We start from the raw sequence: 11,356 nt of genomic DNA, 5'->3' as shown, positions 1-11,356 counted from the left end.
TTCCGGAAAAAGTAGAGCTGTTGTGATAGGTTTATTCCTTGAGCTTTTATCTATCGTATTGTGTTTCCTGTAGCGAATCGGCCAAAAAATAGAATAAGGTAAACAAATAATTAGCTCTTGTGTTGGTCTTTATGACTATATATCATTAGAAACGGTTTTATCATGTTTTTTGTATGTATTCTGTCTCTTTGCTCTCTTTCTTTTTTCTTCTATACCTCTCATTCAAGCCGCTATTTGAAGCGTGTTTATTTTTTATGTTTAGGAAGGTTTTTCAAATACACACACTTCAGCGCACTTCACGTTTTACTAAAGATTGAATTACTTAGGCGTACTGGTCTGTCTCGATCAATTGCCTACGACAATGGTTAACCAAACATATGCAAATGAATTAAAAATTCTCACAGTAAACTGTCAAGGTCTAGGAGACACGAACAAACGAAGAGATGTTCTAAAATATTTAAAAAATAAAAACTACAATGTATATTTTATTCAAGACACACATTTTATTGACAGATGAAAATATGATAAAGACACAATGGGGATATAAGGCCTTCTTTAGCTCCTTTAGACCAAATTCAAGAGGAGTTGCTATATTTTTTAATAATAACTGTGAGATAGAAATTCACAATCAATACAAAGATGATAGTGGGAATTATATCATTTTGGATGCCACAGTAGAAGGAATACGTTTCTTACTGATCAATATATATGGTCCAAACTCTGACACTCCAGACTTTTATATGAACATCCAAAATAAGATTGAAGAGATGTACTCTTCTCAACATATTGTTATAGGAGGTTATTTTAATCTTATACTAAATAAGGAGCTAGACTCCATGAACTATAATCACTTAAACAACCCAAATTCAAGACAATTAGTCTTAAACTTAATGGACACTTTTTGTCTGAAAGATGTCTTTCGTGAAAATAATCCAATGTTAAAAAGGTATACATAGAGAAAGAAGAACCCTATTAAGCAATCTAGACTTGATTTTTTTCTGATTTCAGAATCAATGTTAACTATGAATCCTTGCATAAAATATGAAAATAGTTATCGATCAGATCATTCACCAGTGATCCTATGCTATAAAACAAATGAATTTAAAAAGGACAGAAGTTTTTGGAAGTTCAATAATACTTTATTAACTGACAAAGAGTATGTTAAGTTGATTAAGGAAAAAATTGAGGAAGTCAAAATACAATATACCTGTTTAGTTTATAATGTAGAAAGCATTCCTTCAATTGATGATTTAATACAGTTTACGGTTAGTGACCAGACATGTCTTGATATTTTACTTATGGAAATTAAAGGAAAATCTATTTCATATTCAACATTTAAGAAAAAGAAAATTTGTGAAAAAGAATTACAGTTAGAAAGAGAAATTTGCAATCTGGAAAAAATATGATACAACAATCAGTTGAGGAACTTACTATCAAACAAAAAGAAATTGAAGATATAAGAATGAAAAAACTTAAAGGTCAATGTATAAGGTCAAAAGTCAAATGGATAGAAGAAGGAGGAAAACCTTCTAGGTACTTTGTAAGTTTAGAATCAAGAAATTACATTAGTAAGCTAATACCAAAAATTGAAAAAGAAGATGGTGCAATTTGCACTGATCAATTTGATATACTAAATGAATCCAAACTTTTTTATGAAAATCTATATAAAAAAGAGAAACTATAGAAAAAGAAAATATTCACAAAATATTAAAGAATTATGATATCCCAAAACTTACTAAGAAAGAATCAGAAAGTCTCAAAGGTCCAGTAACAAAATTGGAAGTTTTAAATTTTTTAAAACAAATGAAAAATGATAAGAGTCCAGGCCCAGATGGCTTCTCGTGCGAGTTTTTTAAGTTCTTTTGGAAAGATTTAGGCTGCTTTATCACAAGAGCCATTATTAATTCTGCAGATATTATGCAGTTTACAGAACCTAATAAACTTGGCATAATTACATGCATACCAAAAACTGGAAAACCTAAACAGTATTTGAAAATTTGGCGTCCAATAAGCCTCCTAAATGTTCTATACAAAATAGCTTCAGGATGCATTGCTGGAAGATTAAAAATATTTTTAGACAAATTAATCAATAGGGATTAATCAGGTTTTTTAAAAGGAAGATTTATAGGGGAAAATATTAGGCTGGTGTATGATTTAATGCAATATACATAATATAATCAAAATGCTGGTTTGTTAATGTTGATAGACTTTGAAAAAGCCTTTGACTCAATCTCCTGGGACTTTATACATGAAACCCTTGACTTTTTCAATTTTGGTACATCAATAAAAAACTGGGTGAAAACCTTCTATAATGACATAAAATCTTGTGTCATACAAAATGGAATAACCTCAGAGTATTTTCACCCAAAAAGAGGCTGTAGGCAAGGTGACCCCATATCACCTTATCTTTTCTTACTCTGTGCAGAAGTCCTTGGAATAATCATAAGAAATAATAAAGATATAAAAGGAATAACAATTGAGGGTGAGGAACACAAATTATCACAGTATGCTGATGATACATCATTGTTCTCAGATGGATCACCTGAATCCATGGACGGTATCCTCAGAGAACTAGATTACTTCGCCAATGTCTCTGGTCTTAAAATAAATTTCTCTAAAACTGAAATGGTATGGATTGGCAGTAAAAAAAAATTCAGATGAAGTTTTCCATCATTCCAGATGGAAACTTGACTGGAAAAATACAACCTTTGATTTGTTGGGGATTAAATTTTCTGTAGACCTTAATGAAGTAGTTGAAATGAACTATAACACAAAATTATCTGAAATTAAGCACCTCATAAATCAATGGAAGTTAAGAAAATTAACTCCTATTGGAAGACTAGTTGTGATAAAAACTTTGATTATACCAAAGTTGAATCATTTGGTACTTGCTATACCAAACCCTGACCCAGAATATATCAAGAAATTTGAAATAGAAATCTTCAGCTACCTATGAGGAAGTAAAATTCATAAAATAAAAAAAAATACTATCATTCAAGAATATAGAAACGGAGGATTAAAAATGATAGATTATACATAATTTATTACAGCTTTAAACTCAAGTTGGATTAGAAGAATTCTTCACTCAAATTCAAAATGGGTACAATTACTTGAGGCAAAGTTGAAAACAAATATTAGTAATATATGGTGAAGAGGTACTGACTACGTCCTCACAATATGTAAAACAATAAATAATAATTTCTGGAAAGAAGTGTTTTCTAGTTGGATCAAAATTATTGAAACCCCTAACAAAGTGCTAGATCTCTTTGGGCATATATGGTATAACCCAAACATCAAAATAAACAATAGTGCCATCTTCTTGAAGAGTTATTTTAAAGCTGGTATGATATATGGATTTGATCTTTTTGATTCTGATGGCAACTTCAAAAGTTTCAAGGCACTCAGTGATTCAGGTATCAAAACAAATATTGTAGAATATGCAGGTCTTAGACAGGCAATCATAGAAAGAACTAGACATGTAAATATAAAAGAAATTAGAAAAAAAATTATGCCTTTTATCCCTAAATCAATTTCTATATTTTTTAAAAATGAAAAGGGCTGCAAAGATATGTACAATGTTTTAATTGATAAAAAAACGGGTACCAATTACTTCTGTATCAAAATGGGTTGAGAATGGTGATCTGTTTAATGAGATAGAATGGAATAAAATATTTGAACTTCCCTTTAAGGTAACCAAAGAGTCAAAGTATCAATGGTTACAATTTCAAATACTTCATAGAATAATTCCTACCAATAGTTATCTTTTTAAACTTAAATTAATAGACTCCCCCATTTGTACATTTTGCAAAAGTAACATAGAAACAATTGATCACTTGTTTGTAGAATGTTTTGAAGTAAAGGAGATCTGTTGTGCAATTGAAGACTGGTTTCTCGATAAATTTAATAACCCTAACCAATTATATGTGATAGACAAGCCATACTATTTGGCAAATACAATAACAGAAACTTATACAAAGTACAAAATTTACTAATACTTATTGTTAAGTATTGCATATTTGCAAGTAGGTATAAAATGGCTCCAAAACTAAATGTTTGTGCTGTCAAAAAACATATCATTGATAGATTTTATATAGAAAAATCTATGTTGCTGAAAAGCTGTAAATATACTGAATATGAGAAATACTGGCAGAATATATGTGATTTGCTTTAATTATGTACAGTTAACAGATAACAATTGCTTTATATGAAATGATTGAGACTGATCAGTAGACCAGGCAAAATTCTTCCCCTTACTCCCCTTATCTCTCTCTCCCTGTCTCTCCTTCTCTCTCCCCATCTTTTCGAAATTAAATACCTTACACATTATACATGTACATATGCACCCCTAAATATACACATATATGTCTGTACTTGCTTGAAATATGTATATACTATATTATCATGTATTGTTAATATGTAAATGTTTATTTATTGTGAAAGCAAAAAAATAGAGGAATTACAACAAAATAAAACCAAAAAAACCGTTATGACTTATGAAAAAAGAAAGCAGATGTGAGCAAGCTCACATACCCCACGCTCCAACATTGCTTGACAATGTCTCACATAATGAATGATAATGTTATGTATTACTGCAAGAACAGGACAGACGGACTAAAAATTTTAAGTTCAATAGGGGGCATAACTCCCAGGAAAATGATTGAATCAGAATTTCCTGAAAATATGCACATCTACACAGTGTGTCCTTATGAACCACAAAGTTTCACAAAATTCTGTTGAGCGGTCTCGGAGGAGTTGCGCTGACAAGAGGACAGATGGCTCGAAATTCTAAGTTTAGCAGGGGCATAACTCCCAGAAAAATGATTGAATCAAAGAGCCTGGCTCAAAAAGTGCCAAAAATGGCCCATGCTTAAAACAAATAAATATTACTGCAAAATACATCTAGAGACTTCAAACTTTCTCTAGCTATCTTTCATTTTTCTGATAACGCTAAAGTTTTCTTTGTAACCGGTCTTCAAAATAGCGTGTATTATAACGATTTTGTCGTTAAACGTCGCAATTGAACAAAACGTCATTACATAACGTTGTCAACACTTCGAAGTTTTCATGGCTATATTGGGTTGGTTATTTCTATGAAAAAAAAATATTTTGAAAACATTTGATATACATTTACGTTGAACTAGTTGATAACAGTTACCAAGACTACTGATCTAGGTATGTGATATATCGGCCACTTATGGCACCTTTTGAATCTAGCTCTTTTCCGAGGAATATGCACATCTAAACAGTGTGTCCTTATTGACTACAAAGTTTCACGAAATTCTGTTGATCGGTTTTCAACGGAGTTGCATTGACAAAAAAGGGAACTGATGGACTGACAGACAGGTCAAAAACATTATACCCTTCACAACTTCGTTGCGTGGGGTATAAATATCAAGCTCCAGTGAGCACTATCCTTCCCCGGTTTTGTCATCTTTATCCCTCCACCGATTGTGACTGTGTTGTTTCCCAAATAATGAAGTCAAATAAATATACTGAAAAGGATTAATAATTATAGTTTGACCTTATTGAAGTGATTTCTCATAACAAAAGCACCGCAGAAACACTTAGAAACACACATATTAGCCAATAAACAGAACAACTTACAAAGGGTTAACGAATATGGGAACTATAGTGCTGCACTCTCTAAAGCACATCTGCTCTCCTTAGAGTTTGCGGGTAAGAGAGAGATAATTGCACGTGCAGGCTCGGAGTCCTGAAATACCAAAAATCCACCACCACCACCCCGAAATCACTACACCCCCCCCCCTTTGAGGAGGAATGTCCCAATTCCGATAAGTTAAACCTGGAGCACTGTAGCTTACAATAGATACATACAATCTCACAAATAAATGAATGAATTACACCTATGATTTACAGTATGATAAACTTTACAGAGATGTGATTTCATTTTTAAACGTACCTGTAATGAAATTTGCGCGATATGACGACGTCAACAGCATTCTTGGTGCACGAGAAATCATAAAATATCATGTAGGCCGTGGTTTGAACCCCACTCAAACAAAACACAAGATGAAAAGCACATTACATCACCAGAATATTAGCGGGGCACTAGTGTTTAAATGGCAGAAAAAAATTGTGGAGGAAATTGTAAAGTAGTACAGTATAACAGAATGCGTCTTGTCTCTACATCAGTTTATTACAGAATGCCGAGTACATGTTATTAAAGAGCATGCAAACACGTGGTTATCAGTGTGTGCGGTAAACAGGGATAATCTCAGAGTTTGATATATACAATGCATATACGTTACATCCCCCTTCTTTAATTATTCTTATTTTACATTATAAGAGAGTGAAAAAATACTGCAAAATTAACAAAGTGTTATGAATTAAATTAATAATTCAGAGTTATGATAAAAATAAGAACTATCTTTTGTCTCTAAAATATCGGGATATATATTTACACTATATATATATATTTGAGGATTATTATGCCTCATCACTTTATATAATCACTTATACATTTTGAAGTCCTCGTATCGTTTCGGCAATTTAATTTCTCTGGTAGATCTCCTGGTCGAAGTCAGAGCATAATTGGTCTTATCTGCTGACGGTGGTTTATGATTTTCAATTGTAGTCTTATCTGCTGATGGTGGTGTGTTTTCGGCTGTGCTAACGGTCTTATCTGTCACTACCTCGTTATTTTCGACAAATGGCTCATTTGTGCAGCGCAAATGTTTTCTGTTTCGTCGATAGAGGCGACCATCCACCGTGATCACTTGATACGAGCAGATGTTTACTTTTTCGTTGACCTTTGCCTTCGTCCAATTTTTTTCATGTCCAAAAGGTCGAATTCTCACGGTTTCCCCACTTTTAATCTCTGGTAGGTCTTTCGCTGTGCGATTGTAGTAAAATGCTGATCTATGTTTCCGTTCTCTCAATCGCTCTTTGACATTTGGAGTTAGGGCTGGTTTCAAAAGTTCGGTTTTGATTGGTAGCAGAGTTCTTGTACGGCGTGCCATTAGTCGTTGAACTGCAGAAGTTCCAATATTTTCAGAGGGAGTATTTCTCCAATCTAATAGAGCGAGGAAAGGATCGCTTTTATCTAATTGGCATTTCTTCATTAGGTTTTTTGCAATTTTAACTGCATTTTCAACTTTCCCATTAGATTTTGGGTACAATGGCGATGACGTAGTATGCTTGAACTCATAGTTCTCTGAGAAATAAGCAAATTCCTTGCTATTGTAAGGCGGGCCGTTGTCTGAAATCAAAATTTCAGGAATTCCGTGTCTGGCCATTTGTGCCTTGAGTTTGGTGATGACTTCCTTTGATTTTTTATCATGTAGACGATCAATTTCAAAAAAATCGGAATAGTAATCAACAGTGATGAGATATTGTTTGTCATTAAATTGAAAGAGGTCAGTTCCAATTTTCTGCCATGGTCTATCGGGAATTTCATGCGAAATGAGAGTTTCTTTGCCTTGCTCACCCTGTATGGTAGCGCAGACTGGACATTCCTTGATAAAAGATTCGATATCTTTCATCATGTTTGGCCAATATAGTGATTCTTTGGTTCTACGGTAACATCCTTGAATACCAATGTGGCTGGAGTGTACCTTTTGAAGAATTTCACCTTTCAATGTAGATGGAATAACAATGCGGTCTCCTTTGAAAATTAAACCATCCTGTGAAGTCAATTCGTCTCTGAATGTGTAGAAGATCTGTATATCGGGTGTCAGTTCATCTCGCTCCGGCCAACCATCTTTGATTGTTTTGTACAGCTTTTGCATTGTTTCATCACGCGAGTTTGCAGATTTGATTTTCTTTAGAGTTTCGGACGAGATGGTGACGTATTCACTCATTGTAACGGACTCTGCATCTTTTTCAGATTTTGCACGGTCGGTAATGGCGAGTACTCTGTCTTCAGAATCATTTCTTTGTATCTGTACAGTTGGCAGATAGGCGCGACTCAGTGTATCAGCAAGATACATTTCAAGACCTCGTTTGTATGTGATCTCGTAATCAAACTTCTGAAGACGCAAGAGCATTCGTTGAAGACGTTTAGGAGCGGAAACTAAACTTTTCTTGCTGATGATTTCTAGCGGTTTGTGGTCCGATTCCACTTTTACTTTCCGTCCAAGTGTGTAATGCTCAAAGCGTTCCATGGCAAAGAGAACAGCGAGTAGTTCCTTTTCAATCTGTGCGTAGTTGACTTCGGTAGGCGTTAATGCACGGGATGCATATGCAACGGGTTGCTCATTTTGTATGAGACAGGCTCCTAGTCCGCGTTCAGATGCGTCACACTGTACCGTCGTCGGTAGGTTAGGATCAAAGAAACGAAGTATAGGGCTCGTAGATAGTAGTTTTTTCAATTCGTCAAATGTTTTGCCATGTACAGCATTGTCCCACACAAATTCTGATTCTGCTTTTAGTAGGTCTCTGAGGGGTGCTGTTATCTCCGAGAGATTTGGCGCGAATTTCTGGACAAAATTTACCATTCCTAGTAAACGTTGTATGTCTGCTTTGCATTTAGGTCTTGGCATTTCAGTGATTGCCTTGATTTTTAAGGGGTCAACTTTGAGTCCATTGCTTGAGATAATGTGTCCTAAATATGACACGGATCGCAATTTTAGTTTCATTTTGTCTTTGTTGATTTTGATCCCTTTCTCCCTGCATCTCTCTAGCAAGGTAGATAATTTTTTGTCGTGATCACGTATGGCCTCGTCATCCGAGTTTCCACAACCGTATACGACTATGTCGTCATGAATCGCTTTGATTCCATGTATACCAGATAGAGCTTCATCCATTCTCCGCTGGAATTCTTCGCTTGCTGGTTTAATACCGAATGGCATGCGGAGCCATCGATATCTACCCCAAGGGGTTCCGAATGTTGTGAGAAAACTACTCTCATCATCGAGAGTAATATGCCAAAAGCCATCCTTGCAGTCTACTACAGAAAAAATTCTGGCTTGGCTTAGTTCTGGCAAAATATCATCTATAGTTGGTGTTGCATAGTGATTTCTCTTTAGCGCTTTGTTCAGAGGTTTGGGATATATACACAAACGCATTTTCCCACTGGGCTTCCGTACAGCCACCAATGACGATATCCAGTCAGTCGGTTCTGTTACTGGAGCCAAAACGCCTAAATCTGACAGTCTGTCGATTTCAGATTTTAACGGTGCCTTCATTGCAATCGGGACTTTTCTTGTTGGTAGTTTTACTGGCGTAACTGATTTGTCAACATCGAGGTGTAATTTTCCATCCAGTTTACCTAGGCCATTAAATACGTCACTGTATTTTTCAATGAAGTAGTTGCTTTGGGAGGCTGACTCAATGGCTGCTATGTTTTCTGTGTTGACAGTTATCATTTTCATTCCTTGTACAGCCTTTGCTCCGAGAATAGGATTAAGATTTCCTTCGACCACAACAATTTCTATGTTGTATTTTTTATTGTTTTTGGGGTTGCGGACGCTTATTCGCCGTTTTCCAAGGGGTTGGCATTCCGACTTGTTAAACATTACCAGAGTCATGTCTGCCTTTTGTAACATCCTGAGATAGGGGTCATTACAGACTTCTTTGTAAATTTTCTCGGGTAGAACGTTTACGGTTGATCCGCAATCCAATTGGAATTTCACTGTATCATTTCCAATTTCGATTTCTGCAAAAATCTTTTTCTCAATGGCATTAACATTTTCGATCATGAGGATGAATTCCTCGTCACTGGATTCCTGGTTGACTTGTTTTACATGTTCCCGTTTTGATTTCGGCTTTGTCTGCAGACATTTTGATGAAAAATGATTCATTTTATTGCACTTCCTGCATGTTTTTCCCCATGCTGGACACAATTCCTTACGGAAGAGGTGCTCTTTACCGCAATATAAACATTTCTTTTGAACTTTTGTTTCTGGGACTTGTTTGAAATCTTTTCTGTGCGCTTGTGTTGTTCTCAGCGGTTTAGTTTTTCGCATGGTTTTGAATTTGACAGCGTGAACTTCCTCCATGGTTTTAAGTTGCGATGTTGACTTTTCGTTTGCTCTGCATATGTCAACGCATTTTCTTAGGTCCAGTTTTGCTTCTTGCAGTAGCTTTTTGCGTGTTCCATTGTCACGGATTCCAAGTACAATTCTGTCTCGGATCATATCGTTTTCTAGAGCATCAAATTTGCAGGTTTTCGCTAAAGATCTGAGAATTGCCACATAAGTGTCAATGTTTTCATTGATTTCTTGGTCTCGTTTGTAGAAAGTGTACCTTTCATAAGTTTCATTGGTCTGTCCAATGCAGAAGGATTCAAATTTTTCTAGAACTTTGTCTATGTCTTTTTTGTCATCTTCAGAGTCAAACTGAAGACCATCAAAAATATCCAGAGCGTCAGCTCCGATGCAAGTAAGAAAGGTAGCAGTTCTCACCTCCTTGTCTTTTTCCTTGAGAGTAGACGCTGTTTCATAATCGCTCCAAATCCGCTTGAACTTTTTCCAGTTCGTGCACAGGTTTCCTTTAAGATCCAGTTTTCCAGGTATTGGAATGTTTGGATTCACAAAGACAGGAATAGAGGGAGCAGCAGCAGCATTATCTTCGTGATTGCTCATGGTGACAAATAACCAGAGATACACATACAGAAGTTTCACTTAGTACTTTTACTTCTGACACCATGTAAAGTAGTACAGTATAACAGAATGCGTCTTGTCTCTACATCAGTTTATTACAGAATGCCGAGTACATGTTATTAAAGAGCATGCAAACACGTGGTTATCAGTGTGTGCGGTAAACAGGGATAATCTCAGAGTTTGATATATACAATGCATATACGTTACAGAAATGACATTGTTGAAATGTTACTTTTTGATAGACATTTTACTCATTTATTAGCACAGGTTTCACTCTCTAGCGGGAATTGAAATGAAAAGGGTGTTAACTCCACCTTACATTTGTATGTGTCTATGGAGAAGGTGTGTTTATAATCCCATACGGCTAATACTAAGTCATAAGTGGAAGAGGATTGCTGTGGTAACTCAAGCAGGTCCCTTTTAAAAGTTGGGGAGGAACACTAGTATATCTTTGCGCATCCCCCGTGAACCCTACATTTGTAACCCCGCCCCATTACTATTTCGTTTGTGACTATGCCGATGAAATCGATGCATGTGCCTATTATGGAGAAGGTTGTTACAATTACATGTGCATAGTATGGAGAAGGTTGTTACAACTGCATGTGCCTACTATGGAGAGGGTTGTTACAATTGAAAAGGAAGAAATCCTTATGCTGCTTACGACAAATCAGAATCATACTTGTGTTTTGGGGACGCGATTGATGAAATTCGAGAAAGCTGCATAGAACTACCCGTGAACGCCCAAATGCTTTACAAAGTGGGTATTTCAAGCAACATCGACAAAGATTGGGAGG

The 11,356-nt window shown here is 35.5% G+C and overlaps 1 protein-coding gene across 1 annotated transcript; it reads right to left on the bottom strand.

Annotated features, from left to right (window-relative positions):
• Nucleotides 1-6,470: 6,470 nt before the first annotated feature.
• Nucleotides 6,471-10,544, bottom strand: LOC130048292 (uncharacterized protein K02A2.6-like). Its single transcript, XM_056144887.1, has one exon. It carries the CDS (start codon nt 10,542-10,544, stop codon nt 6,471-6,473), a length of 4,074 nt encoding a protein of 1,357 aa, XP_056000862.1.
• Nucleotides 10,545-11,356: the final 812 nt, after the last annotated feature.

Source organism: Ostrea edulis, chromosome 1, assembly GCF_947568905.1.
Source record: "Ostrea edulis chromosome 1, xbOstEdul1.1, whole genome shotgun sequence".
NCBI lineage: Eukaryota > Metazoa > Mollusca > Bivalvia > Ostreida > Ostreidae > Ostrea > Ostrea edulis.
This window is presented reverse-complemented; position numbering and strand designations above follow the sequence as displayed.